General features: G+C 37.7%; 2 protein-coding genes across 5 annotated transcripts in view; both read right to left on the reverse strand.

Moving 5' to 3' along the window:
- Positions 1–18605, reverse strand: part of LOC149529600 (uncharacterized) — a 168152-nt gene that overhangs the window by 91756 nt on the left and 57791 nt on the right. Inside the window, exon 6 of one of the 4 annotated variants that reach the window (XM_089810427.1) lies at positions 14995–15348. The exons of the other annotated variants lie outside the window; for them this stretch is intronic. The gene's annotated coding sequence lies outside the window, so the exon portion shown is untranslated. Of the gene's footprint in view, positions 1–14994; positions 15349–18605 lie in introns of those variants that run through there. 4 annotated transcript variants of the gene reach the window in all.
- LOC149529601 (uncharacterized) lies at positions 2505–3728 on the reverse strand. Its single transcript, XM_089808164.1, has 2 exons — positions 3348–3728; positions 2505–2663 (listed from the first exon to the last, which is right to left on the reverse strand). The coding sequence occupies exons 1-2, from the start codon at positions 3726–3728 to the stop codon at positions 2505–2507; spliced, it is 540 nt and encodes a 179-aa protein (XP_089664290.1).

Here is an 18605-nt window from a genome sequence, read left to right on the forward strand (position 1 = left end):
AAGGTGTTGGTTCCCAAAACCGCAGGTTGGAATCCTACGAGCCTGGCCTGCTCGATGCTGGGATATCCAACCGGTTAAGGCCAACTTGATAGAACTGGATAATATGATCCAAGTTCCTTGCACTTCTGGCTCTGCAAAACTGAGGCAGGTATACCTGATCCTAGACAAAACACTTATATCCAAGACGCTTAAAGCAGATTTATTAGAATGTGAATGTTATGAAGGCTTTTAAAACGGCAAGAATTTTAGAAAGCTATTAAGATTGCAAATCTCAAATTAAGGATAAAAGTAAATATTTGTATGAATGTTTTTTAAATAAAAGTGATTATTACAAATGATTGCAATGAATGAATATATTAATTCTTCAATGGAAAGAAATGAAACATTTGCCAGCATATGGATTATGAATTAAGAATAAAAGACCAGTGCCTAATTAAATGGGCAATAAGAGTCAACATTATAAGCTGAACGTACAACTTTATAAAGTTCAATATATTAAACTATAAACAATTTTAATAATTCAAATGTGATGGATCAATTATACAAACGCAATTTTAAATGACTCTAAAATGCACTTTAACTCCTGTGGAGACAAATTAGATATAAATACGGAAACAATAAAATATTTCACAATATTTACGTTTGTCAAATTTAAAATGCAATAATGATCCAATCCACTTATCCGAATATTAAAATATTTATAGAAAATAATAAAAAACACTTATAAAGGACACAACTTAATAATAATTTAAAACTCTAATGCAAATAAATTAAATAAATACTTCTTACTGATCCGAAAATAAAATCGTACTGGAGACATTCCCTACAGGTGATCCATCCAATATAATTCAACTCCAGAATCGCAGAAGAATTTATTCCATAATTCACCATCCAGAGGCTTAGTTCAAAAGGTCATTTTCTTTTGAACTGAAAAATATAATATAACATAAAATATAGCATAGGTAAAAAATTGAAAATATGAATATTGAATTCCTTTATCTCTCCTTTTACATCTATATTTATAAGCATAGAAGGGGTGTCGATTGTCCTTTGAAACATCGCACCCTTTCATAAATAAAAACTAATTAAATACATAAAGACTCAATAGGTTTTAACTTTAGCCGGCAGTTTAATCTCTCCATAGCTTATAATATCTTGATGCGGTTTCCCTCATTCCCGTTGGTGTCGCTTCAGATTGATCCTTTCGCTCACATTCTTCCTGAAGATTATTTGCGTTGAAGACATCATCCTTCCTACGGAAAAACTCAACGCACCTTCTCCATTCTTTGAATGACCTCCCTTTTTAATATCCAAATCGCACAATACTCAGATTGGACATAAATTCCTGATCTTAAAGCTGGCGTGGTCATGACTTGGAGCAGATAGTTTTAACTGGCATCAAAAAAATCATTGTGTCGTCATCTCCAGTATATGTTTTCGAAATTGGGTGTTTTTCCATCGTGTTTAATCAAACTTCTCATACATGTCCCGAACTTGCAATCAAACAAAAGAAATCATTAGATATCAATTACAAATAGTTAATTCTTCCTCCCAAGCAATCTGGTGAAGGCTGGGCACCAAAAATTCCACTATGCATCATGACTTGTCTCTTAAATTCGTAAGTACACTAGGTTGACAATATCAGAAATATTTCATCGTGGAAATCAATACTATCTCATTCTGGGTATGCGAATCATCTCTGGCTGCTACTCGGATCTTCCTATTGTTCGAACATCTGCATTGGCGTGTACATAAGTGAAGAGTATATCTCCCTAAGAGCACAAGGTACCTTCAGGAATGCATTTGTGAAATCCGAAACTGGCTGAAATTTGTTTGTTGACAGTAATAGCGGGCTTTGTTCTGCCAATATAATCTGCCATTACTGCAAAAGACTCTTGATGACTATGAAGTTAATATGTTTCCCGAGTGCCTCATTCATTGCTCCGTGTACGCTGGCATCTATTACTTCTAAACATTCCGTCATGGTGATTGGTGTGATGTGAGCACTTGGGCGCATTAACAAGGAGCAACAAATAATTGGAGCCAAACCTGTATCTCTGCTTAGATAACTCTTGCATTTTATCCCATCCATTCATTATCAAAATCTGAAGACCCATTAAATTATCAATCCATTCGGGCAATCATTGGAGACCTCTCAGCTTCTTCAACAAACAAGCATCAACAATTTTTAACACTAAAAGAAATACACCACAAATCTGAAGGGCCTTATTAAAGGTATCTGTAACTCCATTGGTGCTATGTCATGCATTATAACTTCATACCTGACCACTTCCTCTTAAATAAACCTGAAGGTTTGACTGGCTCAGAAATATATATATGAATTGTGTTGATTATACACTTAAAAAATTTGCTGTCAGCAGGTAACGTAATGACCATTATACAGTTTGATCTAGTCTTATCAACATCTTTGCCTCTGTACACATGCCTAAACTATTTGCTGCATATTATTAACAAGCCTGAACAATAACAAACTGAAATCAAATCTATGCCTTCTTCTTATCTGCTATATCTTGATAGAAAACTTGGGCACCAAAATCTGCCTGCTCCAGATAAAGGCAACCTTCAAACATTCCTGAGGCTGGTATAACAATTCTAAAGGTAAGAGCTTGCTCAGGCTTCTGATCTTCCCTGTCTAAGATAGCCTTTACCAAAGATAACACTTAATACTCCCTGTATATGCCACATGCAAAATTTTACATTTGTAGGGTGTTCATGTAAGAATCTGTAAACAAGCTTTTGTTTGAAGTGAGCAATCCTTATTATGATCTGAAAATAGAATATTGATCTCCAACATGCTTCACGACTGGAAACTCTAACTCCTGTGAAAATCTAGGCTCCAGACTTCATATTGCTCACTCTTTAAGATCAAAAATGGAGGCAAAATTTTCGGGCTACATCAGAAGGGATGACAAACACATTGAAAGAAAACCTAAGCTAAGCACAAGTGATAGAAAGCAAACAAAGCAGGGCAAGCAAACCTAAGTTAACGCACATAGCCGGAAAGGAAACAAACGCCTAACTACTTATGTACAATGCAAGGGTTACCTACCTTCTTTTCAAATCTGGTACAGTTTCAGGTCCTGACCATTGTAGGACAATCGCAACATGTCTCCAATGGGATAGGCCAACTTGAAAGCATTGTGTTGATTAGCTTGAACAATCTTAAACAACCCTTTCCAAATAGACTCAAGTTCAGAGTGCATACCTTTGGGTTCACGTCTCTTATCCCATAGTAAGATCATATCTCCTTCTATGAATCTCCATAGCCTTGCTCTCTTATCAAATATGTGCTTCACTCGCATATGGTGTGGAGCAATTCAATCTACAAGCTCTTCCCTTTCCTCTTGCAGGTGAATCAGGTACATAATCCGCTTCTCCAATATGTTACTGAAGGAGTTGTCTTTAATTACAACTCGCAATTTGCAAGTGGAGAGCTCCAGTGGGAGAGGCACAAGTTCGAAAGATGAAATCCCAACTGCTTGCTTTGGTGTGGTTCTATCTACCCACAATGCATCGTGCATTTTCTTATGCCAACTTCTCTGGTTCTCTGAGACTAGCTTCTTCATGATACTAACCAAGTTTTTGTTGCTAGACTCGGCCTGGTTGTTTCCTTGGGGATAGTAATCTAATGAATGATCCAATTGAACGCCATTGTCGTAGTCAAATTCCACAATCTCCAAAGATGAGAAGTAGGAGGCATTATCCATGATTAACTTGATTGGTACACCAAACCTTACAAAGATATGCTCCATTAAAAACTCACATACTACTTCAGATGTTGTTCTCTTTGTTGGCTTCGCTTCAACCCACTTGCTGAAGTAATCCGTATGTACGTGTGACCTTGACTGGACGGTGGGTTGACGGGCCCTATAAAATCCAATCCCCATTGCTGGAAAGGGGCTTCTATAACTACTGGCCTCAAAAGCACAACAGCTAACTGTGGCTTGCCAGTAAACATCTTACATTTCTCACAATTTGTCACCCATCTATATGCATCACAAAACATCCCCAGCCAATGGTAGCATTGCCTCAAAATTTTGATGACGGTGACAAAGGAAGATAAATGTCCTCAACATGCCTCGTCGTGAAATGTCTTCAACAGCTTCTCGTGCCGTTCTTTATCTATGCCCCTCAAAAAGGTGTCATCTATAGCCTTCTTATACAGCACATCATCATAGATGACATACTTGGCAGCTTTTGTCTTGAAATCTCTTTTTTTTTAGCAGTCAAACCTTCTGGCCACTCTTACCATGTGTTAAGAATTAAGCTCTATTAGTAAACTAGGAGTCTTGGAGGCTTACCATCAATACTTTCAGGATATCCTCAGTCTCACTACTTTCCTGATTTTCCGCCATTGCTTTGCAAAGGCCATTTCCTCAAACAAGCTTGGTAGGCCTGATCTCTTTATCATATTCTTGCACTTTGGCCACCCAAGCTCCTCGTGCATTACATCCAACGTCTCTGAGTGAGAATACTCTTTACTATCAAGTCAAGCACATGCACAATTGAATGGGAATGCAATACGTAAAATCTGAAGTTCTTTAATGCCCTTACCACTACATAAACATGCTTCTCCATCTGAGAGTACTTCAGCTCATGATCTTTAAGTGGCACGCTCATGAAAGCAATAGGTACTTGGATTACTTCCATGTTCTCTTGCATCAAGATAGCTGACAGCATGTGTGCTGATGCGTAACAGTAGATGACGAATTCCTTGGTATAATCCGGATGAACAAGAATAGGGGCTTTTGCAATTGTGCCCTTTATATCTTCAAATGCTTTCCTTCCAGAATCACTCCATCTAAGGCTTTGGCTAACCTTCATCATATCAACTATGCACTTTGTTATCTCTAAAAATCAGGGACAACACGCCTTAAGAAGTTCACTTGACCAAAGCAAGATTTAACTCCCGTCTTGTTGGATGGTAGGTTCAGCTGCTGAATTGCTCGAACTCTTCCTAGGTCAATTCTAATGCCTTCTTGTAACACTATGTATCCAAGCAACTTGCCTTCAATTATGCAGAAGACTGATTTCTTCGTGTTGAGCGAGATACCATGCTCTCTAGACCTTTGCAACACCTTCTCCAGATCCCTTAGATGATCCTTCCTCTTCTTGGAGAAGACGGTAAGGTCGTCCAAGTATACAACTATGATTTTATCCCCCAAGTCACCAAACAACAGGTTCATGGCACACTAGATAGTGGCTCCTACGTTGATCAACCCAAAAGGCATTCTTTTGTAGGTAAACATCCCCCATGGAGTAGTGAACGCTATTTTATGCTAGTTAGCTTCATTCACTTCTATTTGATTGAATCCTGAGCAGTCGTCAAGCATTGACATCATTTCTGAGCTGGCTATGGTCTGCAATAGGTGGTCCATGTTAGGAAGTGCGTAGTTATACTTTAAGGAAAGCCTGGTTAAGATAGCTGAAGTCTACACATATCCTTATCTCTTTGTTTTCTTCCTAACAAGCACTATGTTCGCAATCCATGTTGAGTAGTGGATTCGATAGATAATCCTAGCCTTCAGCATCTGATCTATCTCTCTAAAGATTGCATCTTCAATCATAAGATTATTGTTTCTTTATTTTTGTCGAAAGGGCACTGCATCAGGTTTGTGGGGTATCTTATGCTTGAACTTTCCATCCATAAAAATTTTTAAATCTTCATATCCCCAAGCAAATACCTCTTGGTAGCTTATGAGCAATTTCTTCATTTCTGCCCTTTCTTCCTTTGTACAACATCTTCCAATATTAATTATCTTTGGGCTAAATTCAGTTCCTACATTAAGCCCATCATACTCTCTAGTTGTTCCTCCTTTCCTTTCCAACATATACATCGTGCCTATTGAAAAGCTTTTCCAATGAAACTAGATGAGGAGGAATCTTATTACCTTTTAATTGCACCATACCATGCTCCAACACCTTGTTGTCTGGCATCAAGTCATGACATGGATAGACACTTCCTTCAAAATATTGGCCTTCAAATGCATCAGTTACCTCCATGAAGTGCTAGATGTGCTTTTCATCTTCAAAAACTTGCCATGACTCCACATTGTCAGGCACATTGGGTCGGAATAGGACTTCAACCTTATAGAGCTGATCTCCAAAATTTGGATGTGGTAGAAGTAGGGATGCCAAGACTACCAATAAATCAGGTCTGGTGTTTTGCTCTCTTGGGACTACCTCAATAGAGAAGGAATCAAAGCTTTCTAACTCATCCCATACTTTGTTCCTGTAGTTGCGCAATCTATGATTCTTCACTGTGTACTAATTGTGAACTTGCTTCACAAGGAGCTTCACATCACTTTGGGCTCTTAGGATTTTCACTCCTATTTGTTTTGCCACAGCTATACCCAAGAGAAGGGCTTCATACTTTGTTGTGTTGTTGGTATTCTTGAATTCCAGCTTATAAGCAAGATGAATCACTTTCCCTCCAAGTGACACCAGCACCATGCCAGCTCCAGAACCGGCAAATGCACAACTCCCATCGAATTTCGGCGTCCACATTTTCTCACCATCATACAGCTCTCTCTCTTCGTGTATACGAGGTGCATCCGTGAATAACATGTAATTGCCAAATTCCATTTCCTAATAAAGGATCTAGGCTTTAGGCTCATTAGATTTCATCACAGTGAACTTGGCTTTCTCCTTTTGCTCAAGTTTAACTTTCTTACTGCCCACTAGAATGATAGCATGAAACCAATTGAGCTTAATCTCACCTCCCATGTCTCTATAGAAACTACGGCTTAGGAGCATGCCATAACTTGTTAGTATGTCTACCACTAGGATAGTTAGCTTCAGTCTTTTTGTAGGGTGTGTTGCTAAAATTACCTGTGCATCTTTGATTTGTCCAACTAAGGGAACTTGCTTAGCATCCGTGGAATAGTAACGTCCAAATGTATTAGTTAATGGTAGACCTAAAGCTCTAGCAATGGTGGCAGGCATGACATTATCTGAGGATCCCAAGTCTATGATACAAGGTTACTAGGGGACTGGGGTACTCGGAGACTTTAGAGACTGGTACTAGTCTTGGTACGGCTAATTTTCACAAATAAAAGTTGGGGGTACTTGGAGACATTAATTGTTGTTTAATATAATTTAATAATTTCTAGAAAACATCATGACATAGAACTTTGAAAACAAGAATAGAGGTATTATAACATTAAGTTTAAATACACAAAACTCAAAAGTCATAGTGTTAAAGGGTGAAGGAATTCAAAACTCAATAAATATTTCATATTAGATACCAAAGGATATGGGATGTGTGACTATGAGAAATTTTGTATTGTTCTTCTGAAAGTGGAGAAGGTTCACATGGATTTGTCCCTATAAGACACTTGAGAAGGTTGGAGATACCCGGTGGCTTCCATTATTTCCAACAATTGAGTTGATCTCAGACAAATACCTCTTATTACCATTTATGTGATCTCTTTAAATGAACAGTTGTTAGTAGATCATAACACTACAAGAAAGGGAATAATTATACAAATTGACAAGTCTTTCTAGAGGCAATTAAGCAAATTTATTGGAAGACTATAGTGGCTATCATTATCATTACTAACATATAAGTAATAACGATTTTTAAGGAGTGATGACAGAGGATAAGATTTAAGAGTTTTTATGATGCCTTGTGCTGAATATTTTTGGTGGGAGAAATCAATTGTTGGCTAGGGGACTATGGAGATGGCAACCACAATCTCGTGCATCCAAATGATTTTGGGGACATCTCTAGTACCTAGAGACGTGTCTCCGGTACTGGGATCTCTGAGACACGTCTTAGGATGTAGGAGACGGGTCTCCTGGTAACTATGCTATGATACAATTACTCAACTTGTAGTCATTGATGAATAGAGCAACGTAGAAAGGATCAAGCTTCTGACCAAGGGAGGTAGCTAGGACAAAGTACTCCTCTTCTTGGAGTAACTTAGGTGACAAAGGCTCTTCTTCAAGAGGAGTTCTCACACTGGCATTTACATTGGCATTAACATCATTCCTACTATCTCCTTTACAATAACCTACTAGCTTTTGCAACTAAGAGGGATTGGACTTGAGATAATCTAGAGGAGATATTTGAATACGAGCATCCTTACAATACTAAACAATATCAAATGAATCTGGAGACTTACCACTTTGCTCCTTTTGTGACATTGAGGCACAAGGTTGCTAGCCTTAGCTGCAGTAGGTACAAAAGCATTATTCCGAACAGGCACATAAGTGGTTGCATTCTTGTTCCTCTGGCCTCTCCTTATTATGGTTATGTGCGTTCCATCAAGGGTGGCAAAGCAATCACCTACTCTTTCTAAGTCTGACTTGTACTCCAAATAAAAGTTTCCAAAGTCACCATTGGGAGTAGGGTCATCTTCACTTTCAGGAAACTCCACTAATAACTCCTTTGTGGTGCTCATCTACATGAATTTTGTCATCTCAAGACAAGAATCTCCATCATGATTTAAGGTCAAGTGGAATACGCACATATTCCCCTTCTTAGGAATAGCTTCTATGGCTAGCCTTACTAAGCAAGTGGTGATTGTAATACTTTCCCTTCATGTGGCTTTCTAAGGATATCCTAGTAAGGTTGCTGAAATGAGGGACCAGGCTTAATAATTTGCCTCTTCAAGGCAATCATCTCATTTGATAACTTTTGTAGCATAGCTTCCACATTGTTGGTACAGCCCATAACACTGGTAGATGCTCCAGTTTGCACTTAGAATTCCACTTACCAGCAGCTATGAGATCGTCTTCAAGCTTGATGGCCATGTTCTAGGCTGCTTGTAAATCAACTACATGCACTCTCTTGATGTTGAAGCTTATATTAGGTGGCATGGGATAGATGAAAAATGTCTTCTAATTATCTACAGTTGGTTTGCTAGCAGTTGGGACGTGGTTGATCAGCTTGCTGAATCTGGCAATGAATTCACGCATTGGGACACTTGGCTCCTTCTTGATTTGGGTTAGTTGAGATAGCACAGTGTGTTCATCCTCCAAGCTCTTGAAACATGCTTCAAATCTCATCCAAATATCATCCCAGGTCGTGATGCATCTAACTGGCAAATACTGGAACCCTAGTTGTGCCTTCAACTAGCGTCTCCACGAACATGCGCACAACATCCTCTTGTTGTGGGGCCACAACACTACAGACCGCAAAGAATGAGACAATGTGTTCTTCGGTTGACACCTTCCCATCTCTATTGAACTTTGAGAATTTCTTCCTGAACGCTCTCAGCAGATCACTATTTGCTACCAGGCGAAGTGAGCCAATAGCATTACCCCAAGGTACTGCAGTGGCTCTTGGTAAAACAAATGGCACAAGGTGGAAAGTTACCCTTGATGGTGTGACGACTTCGTGAAGAGTTAGTGTGTCGCACACTGACGAAGCTTGAGTTCGGAAAAATCGAAGGAGAAAAGGACTTGCTTTGCCTCCGACAAGTAAGATTAACTAGCGAGAAGAGAGCCTTTATGATATCTTTGAACAATGGTCTCTGGAATGGCTTCTTCCACTTCTTGGGGGTCTTTTAGGATAGGAAAGTTAGCTTTCCTCAGCTCTTCATACACCGAATCGACTTGACCTCGTCCTTTTGCACTCCTAGTATACTTCGGATCTAGGATGAATCAGCTTCTTATGAATAAGTGCTTAGGCCTGCCTCAACCTGTACTACTGAAGCAACCTCTCCCAATTCTCAACTTTGGCTTCTTCACGTTCTAGCACAAGGTTCACTCTTCTGTACTCGTCTAATAATTTTATGTTTCTCCAAGCGAGTGTATTCAACTAATTCACAATGTTCTCTTGTTAATCTTGAAAGCCAAGATTGTGTTGTCTAAATGGAATTAAGCCTTCATGGGGAAGCACCATCTTTCCTCATGGCTTGAAATTACATGCAACTCAAACTAAGTGCCAACAATTGTTGTGTTCCAAAGCCGCCTAAAATTGTTGTAAGGTCAACAAACTGAGCGACTTCAATGGTGTATACTTTTTCTTTGATAACAACAGGGACTCTTTTACATTCATTCCCCAACAAAGTCGCCAAAAACTGTTGGTTGACAGTTTGTCCCTCCTATGGTTTGGCTTATACCTTGACTCTTTAGTGCTCAATGTGGTGGGGGAACAAGCTGTAATCAACAGAGGCGTCAATGTATGGGTGATATCACTGCCCTCTGAATTGAAAGGTATTGCTCCCTTGTATGCAAAGATTTGCAATGAATACTGTTTTTAATATATATCTTAATCTAAACAGGGGTATGCTCTTAACTAGAAAGCACGAGAGAAAAAACAAGGCTACCCATGGTCACAAGCAACCCAGGTAGAATGAATGGATTAGATAGCATATAACACCCACAACTATGAATACTATAAGCCACTTTCAGCTCTTCTACACTAACTCTACTCTAAACAACTATTCCCTAAGGTTACAGTTAGTGAATGCAAAGATGGTGCACTCAAGAATGAACATTCGTTGGCCCAAGTGGCTCTCTAACCAAACAAGATCACTCAACAACAATCTCCCAGCTCACTTATATTCAAATCCCAAAATACACCAATGCAAGCCTACACTAAAAGATGCGACCAATAACAAGAAACGGAGGAACATTCAAGGAAAGTAACACCCAAATTCCTCCACCAAGCCACAATGACACTCAATTCACTATAACTTGATCAGTTTACCATTAAACATACCCCATTTTCTTTTACGTAAATGACCAAGCACGCCAAACTATTAATTGCAATGCAATCAGGAAATCAAACAGAACTGAACATGAAAAGCAACACTTAGATTGTTTACACTACTAACATACAACACTAACACTCAAATCAATGCGACATTAACGACTTCAAATTCAATTGTCTTCCATTTCCATACGAGTTGCAAACATTCATAGTAAACTCAGAGTCTCACTCAGTAGTCTCAACTACAGGAGTGAATTAACAATAGAGTTTGGCAATCTAGTATTCATATTTAAAAATTAAATTTATAGGCCATCTTTAGAGTTCAGTCGATACATTCATTATTACATTGCAAAGCAAGAGAGGAGGCATAGCCAAAATTAGGATCGGAATGACAGAGAGTCATTTGTTACAAAATATATCTAAGGAGACTACAAAAAATGGCTACAACAAACAAATAGAGAGAGAGATTAGGAGAGTCAAAATTTAGCTGAAGAAGCATGATAAGGAGAATGTAACGCTTCTGGATCTATCAATTCTTCTTCTTAGGCATTACTGATTTGGCCTAAGGCGCCTTCATAGCATCAACAACTATCCTTAGCTCCTTGACACTTGAGATGAACACATTGTCAGCTCTGACTACCAAATCGTCATAGTCTTCTGTCAATTCTTCTACTATGGCAACCTTGGATTGGAGCTTGACTGATGCTTTCTTTAGGGTATTGTCAATAGCAGTGAGCTATGGAATCTTTGAATCTTGGTAGTTGGCAGGATTGGTTGTTTGTTCAATGAACTGAAGGTTTTGTTAGGAGTCACATTTCATTCTGTATGCAAGTATTTGAGGTGCAGGTAGATCTTCTCAATCACCTTCTTCACTGAATCATATACCCTCCTCAATTCTTGCTCTAACTTCACCAAGCACACTTTCTTGAACTCCATGGATTGCTTCCAGTGAAGCAATGATTCTTTTCCTATCCTTTAAATGCCATGATTGATGGCGAAATCAGCCTTCATGTCTATCACATCTTACAACAGAGGCAACTCCTTTTTCAGCTTCTTCGCTTCTGATTGCATCGAGACTTGGTGATCAACCACACTCTCTCTCAAATTATCCACATCTAGCAATAGATTGTTAAGGCTCTCTATTAGGGGAGGACCTCGGAGTTTCAAGTCTTCAATCCATGCACGGCCTATCTGTCTGATATGCCTCACTTGCTATAGCTTTACCAACAAATCCTTATTCTCCTCACCTATGGGATCAGATGTGCTCAAGGTAGCACTACTTGTTGGAACAATGGAAAGGGGCCCGAGCATTGCTCTAATGTAATCTGTCAATTCCTTGTTTGAGGCTTTCAATGTGGCTCTAGCCAATTTCAGCTCCTCCAATCTATCTTCAATCTTAACATTGTTGTATTTCCACACATTGACCATAGTGTCATACATTATCCACATTGATGTTCACTTTATATAGTTTCACTTGCTCAACTGTGAGCCTCGATCAGAATCTCCTAGGCTTGAATCTCCATATAACAATCCGCCCAGTAGTCCTCTATATCAAGCGCATGCTTGTTTCTGGAGCCAAGTTGACGATTGTCTTTTACCTAATCAATAGGATCAAACTAAAGCCTTATTACTTCATAATCCTTGAATTTATATTTTCCTTCAAAGGCCTTGATCAGGTTCTTTGCATCTGACCTAGATGCACATGAGTATGACTCAACAACAGCAGGGAATGAGATTCCCGCATTTCTTAATAGTTGTGCACAAGGTGTTGACTTCCAATATTTGCCTACATAATGCAATAAGCACAATCTTATCCTCTAGATACCTAGGTATTCTCCATGGGAAACCATCAAATTCACCGATTATGATGTAGAAGGCTAGGAATTGGATGAAGCAACGTCCAAATTGGGTCACCACTAAAATAGCCTTTCGCGAGAATCTCCTCTGAGGACATCCTTGTAGCTCTCTGCATAACCTCATAGTAAAGGCATCATTCACCTTTACAAACTATTCATAAATCCTCTCTAGTTGCAGGCAAGGATAGAGATCATACACTGTGGTAGACTCATCAAAATCTTCTATACATGGCAAGCCTGGCCATAGGTGATGTATTGCTAAAGCATAGATACAATAGGATGACATATAAAATTGCTTTAATGCCTTAGCAGAGTTCATCCAACTTGTCAATTCATCACATATAATTTGTGTCGAATCAATGTACTGGCCATCAGCACACACGGCTTGCACTAGAAAGAAGTGGTGCTCAATAAAATTCATGGCCTCTTCTCATTCTTTCAACCTTAGCAGCAGGGCTAGAATGTCCACGATCTCCCTCTTTAGGTTGGTTCCAAAGAGAGTTTTAGGAACTTTACTCTTCTTATTTCTAGGCAGCTGGAACCAAATCACCATGATGTCTCCCCGCCTCAAGGTCTTCTTCTCATTATACATAGAGGTAGATTCCAAAGATTCCAAATTCTATGTCACAATATTCTTCTCTATCTAAGATACCAAAGGCACTCTTTATTAGACCTCTGTCGAATGTTAGGACCAAATCATCTGGCATTTTGATCTGCTTCATTTTTTTATCATATCTTGCAATGCATTCTTGTACGAGCTCTGGTGCGTGGACGACCATTGGGAATCTAGTAGCTTCAACAAGCCCACTTTCCTTAAGCTTTTGGGTAATAGGATGAATGGGCTAGGAATTCAATCTGTTCTGCAGATCGTCGAGATCGTAGAAATGGAATGAGGTTTCCATAAAATCCTTTAATTTACTCTCCATTCTAAGCAGACGATTTTGCATACCAGTTCTTACAGCCATGAATTTATATATCAACTCATAAAGCAATTCAGACTTAAGGTGAAATAGAGTCGTTTCAGAATGAAGGACTAACATCACCACAAGTCCGATCTTGATGATTTTCGAATTTGAACGTTGCTTCTCTGATTTCCTGCATCACACGAGTTAAGATCGGAGAGTTAAGCTAGACACGACCTTTAGGGGCATAACGATCATATTTTCAAGTAATGCGGTGAGTTAACAACTACATTAGACGCCACTTGTATCAAATCTGGCTTTAATAGGAGGTCGTACCATATACTTTATAAGCTTTTCCCTCTAAGTTCGGGAGTAGTGAAAAACTTACTTTTTCGAAATCCTTCATATTTAGGCCTTTTCTCTCTCTGGAGACTTGGGAAGCAGAAAAGTGGCATCTTTGAAAGAATGTTCGCTTTTGTAACATAGTCATTACCCAAAAAGTACACTGTAACTTAACCCTACGGAGATGTGGAACTCGAGTGCGCTTCCAATGGAGTAGTTTGGAAAGTGAAGCTCCGATAAGACTGATACCTGCGTGAATTTCTCTAATCTGAAAGCAATTTTGGCTCAGAATTCCTCCAAGTATCTTCGAAAGATGAAATCTTTACATATATCCTTCATAAACTTGGTCTAATCTTCCCTTTCAGAAAACGGAGGTCGCAGGTACTGCAAGAGCCATGGGGCACTGAAAATGATCAATTTCCGAGACAGCCATCTCTATCTTCGAGACACTCCAAACATGATTCCTTCTCACTTTGCATGCCTCAAAACATCCCTGAATGTAAAAGCTCTCATACACAGTGATGGAGCCTATAATTTCCAGTCTTCATTTTTTATCTTGAAGAGTAAGCAAATATGATAAGCTGGTGTTGTTGATGACTAGAGGGAACGGAGTAGTTCTAAAATTACAAAATCTCAAAGTTATCATCTTTTATATTCAAGTGGAGGTAGTTTTGGTGTCGTTTACCATGCAGAACTTCGGAGAGAGAGGGCAGCCATAAGTAGAATGGATATGCTGGTCACAAAGGAGTTCTTAACTGAATTGAAGGTTCTTACACATGTTCATTACATGAGCCTGAGGTCGGAGGTGCATCATCAATCTGGCCTTCACATCTACTTGGAACATTTGGAGAGGTCTCTCCTAGGGTGGATGTATATGCATTGGGTGTTGTTCTTTATAAAGTGGTTTCAACCAATGGCACGCTGTTATGAATATGATTGAGAAATTAAATATGGAGGATTTCTTAGCATGAAACATTGATAAGCGACAAACCACTAAAGTGCAGCCCCAAAGCAATGAAGGTTACTGTCAAAGCCATGTTACAGAGATGCAGAGATGAGTGCATTGACAAACCAATGCGTACTTTACAATCATAACTGTCAACTTGTTAGACGCCAAAATGCAGAATAAGGGAGGTATTTGATGATCTAAGACTTACTACAGCATACATATAGTTGAAGAATGAATAAGAGAGAAATTGCAATCATACAATTGAAGCAGTAATCAATGTATTTGCATATTGAAATACTGAAAAGACTCAAGTGTCTTCAACAAAGATTTGGAAGATCCGTTCATTAAGGCTCTGCAATAAGAGAAATTAGTATGATGTTTCCAGATGGACAGAGAAAATACATCAGGTCTTAAAGGAAATATAGGATGAGAGACTCTCATCCAAGTCATCATATGTAAAACAAATTAGAGGAAGCCATGAGAGCTATGAATCAGCCATACCAAGCTCCAGTTTTAAAAGAAAACAATGGGCTCACATAGCCTGAAGACAATTTTACCCAGCACTCTAAATATCTTTTGCAGAAATCAATTGTTGGTTGTTATTCATGGCCGAGCCTGCAAGGACCCATCACAAAGTTTAATATATGCAAAGAACATATGACAAGTCAATAGTCGTATTAAAATAATATGCATCCCATATAGAGCCATGTCTTCAACAATTGTCCAGTGGAGTATGAGAAGAAAGATTATCAAGAGTCTCAAAAGTCAAATTTTCACCCAAAGGAAACTGAAAGGGCTCCTGAATTATTGACCATCCACCATCGATTTCAATATCTGATATGTTTTTCTTAATGTTTGTTGCAGGTTTGATAATTTCCAAAGGAAATGGCTGGAAGAGGAAGCAGTATCAGTGAAAGATAATAATAAACCTACAAAATGCACAGGATATCTTCAACGCCAAATAAAGAATTTGAAATCAATTCACACACAGGATAAAGAATCACCATGGAAGCACAGAGTTCGAACCAAGCTGTCACAACGATGAAGAAAGTCTGGAGCGATGGAAAACATTGCCATGCGGATCTTCGAGGCGACAACTCTAAAATCTAACATCTATCAAAGTACCCAATTTATATTTGGGAAAAATTTTATTGGCATCGATATATCCCTATATTTGTCATATATCATCTAAGTTCATCCAAAGTTTGATTTTTAAGAAACTTCCAAAATATTCGAAGGGGATTAACAATAGTTTTCAGTTATGAAGAGTTGCGTTATTTTGATTAGGTGCCGAATGGGTGTGTCTATTCACCCACACACCTTTTCATTATTTTTAAATATAAGATGTAAAATCTTAATAGATATATAGACAATTCATATTCATATTTTAAAATTTTAAAATATTGAAGCACTTGTGATGTATTATATTCTCCGATTGGCCAAGAAATGAATTCTTGATCAAAGCCTATGGATTAAATTACAAAGAAAATTTATATGCAATTCTAGAATTCAAATGCAGTAGATAGATCATCTGTAAGGAGTGTCTTTATTGCGATTTTATTTGCAACATTATTATTTATTTTAAATTTTTGAGTTTTAAATTATTATTAAGTTGTGCCCTTTATAAAAAAAAATTATTAATTTCTATAAATATTTTAATATTCACATAAGTGGACTGAGTCATTATTGCATTTTAAATTTGATAAACATAGTTATTGTGAAATATTTTATTGTTTCCGTATTTATGTCTAGTTTGTCTCCGCAAGAGTTAAAGTGCATCTTAGACTAGTTTAAAATTGCATTCATATAATTGATTCGTCGTGTCTGAATTGTTAAAATTGTTTATAGTTTAAATATATTGAATTTTATAAAATTGTACATTTCAACTAATAATATTGACTCTGATTGCCCATTTAATTAAGCACTGGTCTTTTACTCTTGATTCATAATCCATACACTGGCAATTGTTTCATTTCTTTCCTTTGAGGAATTAATATATTCATATGTTGCATTAATCTATAATTATTCTTTATTTAAAACATTATCACATTTATACAATCATTTACTTTTTTTCTATTCTCATAAATCGCAAGGTTGAAGTTTCCTATAACATTTTTCGTTTTGGGAAACTTTCATTATATTCACATTCTAACCAATCTGCTTTGAGCATCTTGGATTTAAAGTTGTTATCCAAGATAAGGTACACCCGCCTTGGTTTTGTAGAGCCAGAAGTGCAGGGAACTCGGACCGCATTGTTCAGTTCCATCAAGTTGGTCTTAACTGGTTGATATCCCAGCATTGAGCAAGCAAGGCTCGTAGAATTTCAATCTGCAATTTTGGGAACCAACAGATTGGCGACCCTACTGTGGAGAGTTACAAAACAAACCCTAAGAGTTTTTTTTATTGTAGATTAGTAAGAGTTAGATTCTATTTATTAAAACATTTTGATATATTTAAAATTCTAAATTGATAAGTTTGTTATAGTGCATTTAATTTCCTTGAAGATTTTGATATCATGTAATTATTTTATAAATTTTAAAATGCTTTATGAAGATTTGTTCTTGTAGAAGCATTGTATGTTTTTCTTTAAGCATTTTTCTGCAGATTCAATCTTTGGTGACATATACTCAACTTGAAGGAGAACTCAAATTCTTAAAGATTATTCATTTCCTCCATTTGGAGGTGGCGACTCTATTGCATTTTGATTGGCACTTTAACGAAAGGAGTGCCCGGATCATCAGTGACTCTACTGGGAAGAAGACTCAAAAGGAAGAGTTATATAGTTTTCAAATGCATCAATCATTTCAGAGAAAGCCTATTATTCTAGATGGCATTAGGCCATTGGATTTCAAGAATTTTGATTATGAACCTAGCAAGTTATCTCCAAAGCTTTCGCAACTGGTACCAAAATTCCATGAAGAATGGGATGAATCGGCAATTCAACATTTAGATACATTCTACACATTTATAGAAGATTATGAGATTTGTTCGAAAGATCAAGTGATGAAGTTGTTTGCCTGAACATTAAAGAATGATGTGAGACAAGCATACAAATCATTACCTACACAGTGTATCTTGTCTTGGAAAGAGTTTGAACAATGGTTCCTATATGAATTTCATGATACAAGCGAGGAAGATGACATGTATTATGAACAATATGAAGACCAAGCTGCAACATGGAAGAGGATCCTGACATGTCTCCACATGATGCCTTTTTCAATATAGAAAGATATGAAGGCAAGACTTCAGCACATTTGTTTTTGAGGATGCTAAACACTTACCATAAAATTCCATCAAACTTCAAGCCTCCTTACAAGGAATTTTTGAACAAAATTGTCAAGTTAAAAATCTCACCAAAGGACCCTGATGTAAAGCTACTTCTTTAGATATGGGATGAAGCTATTAAAGATAAAGAAAAGGATGACAAAGTAAAGCACGAACATAATGATGTTTCGGATTTAAATGTAGAAGAAATCAAAGAAGAATCCGATCATGACGAGACCATTAAGGAATTAGATTGTGAAGAAAATGGAAATAATGAAGAGGATTCTCTCAGTGTGGATGAGATTTCGACTGTGTTAGATATGGAATATCAGAAGTATGTCAAAAAGGGTGGTCAAATTTTTCTTCCATACAAAAGGAGAAACAAATAGATGTGTTGTATGAAACATTCCACGAACAAGAAAATTCAGTCATCTTGTCAAAAGCATATCACTTTCATGAGGATAAAACCAATAAATCCTAAGGGGCATACAGCTCTCGGGAGGATAATATATTTTTTGAAGATGCACCTTGTGGTCTAAGTATAGAAAGTGATCTATTCGGATACAATTTCAAAGAATTTTCAGATCCTATATACGATGAACTAGTAG

The sequence above is a fragment of the Cupressus sempervirens genome, chromosome 11 (assembly GCF_028749045.1).
Source record: "Cupressus sempervirens isolate cs-2001-9-10 chromosome 11, ASM2874904v1, whole genome shotgun sequence".
Classification (NCBI taxonomy): domain Eukaryota; kingdom Viridiplantae; phylum Streptophyta; class Pinopsida; order Cupressales; family Cupressaceae; genus Cupressus; species Cupressus sempervirens.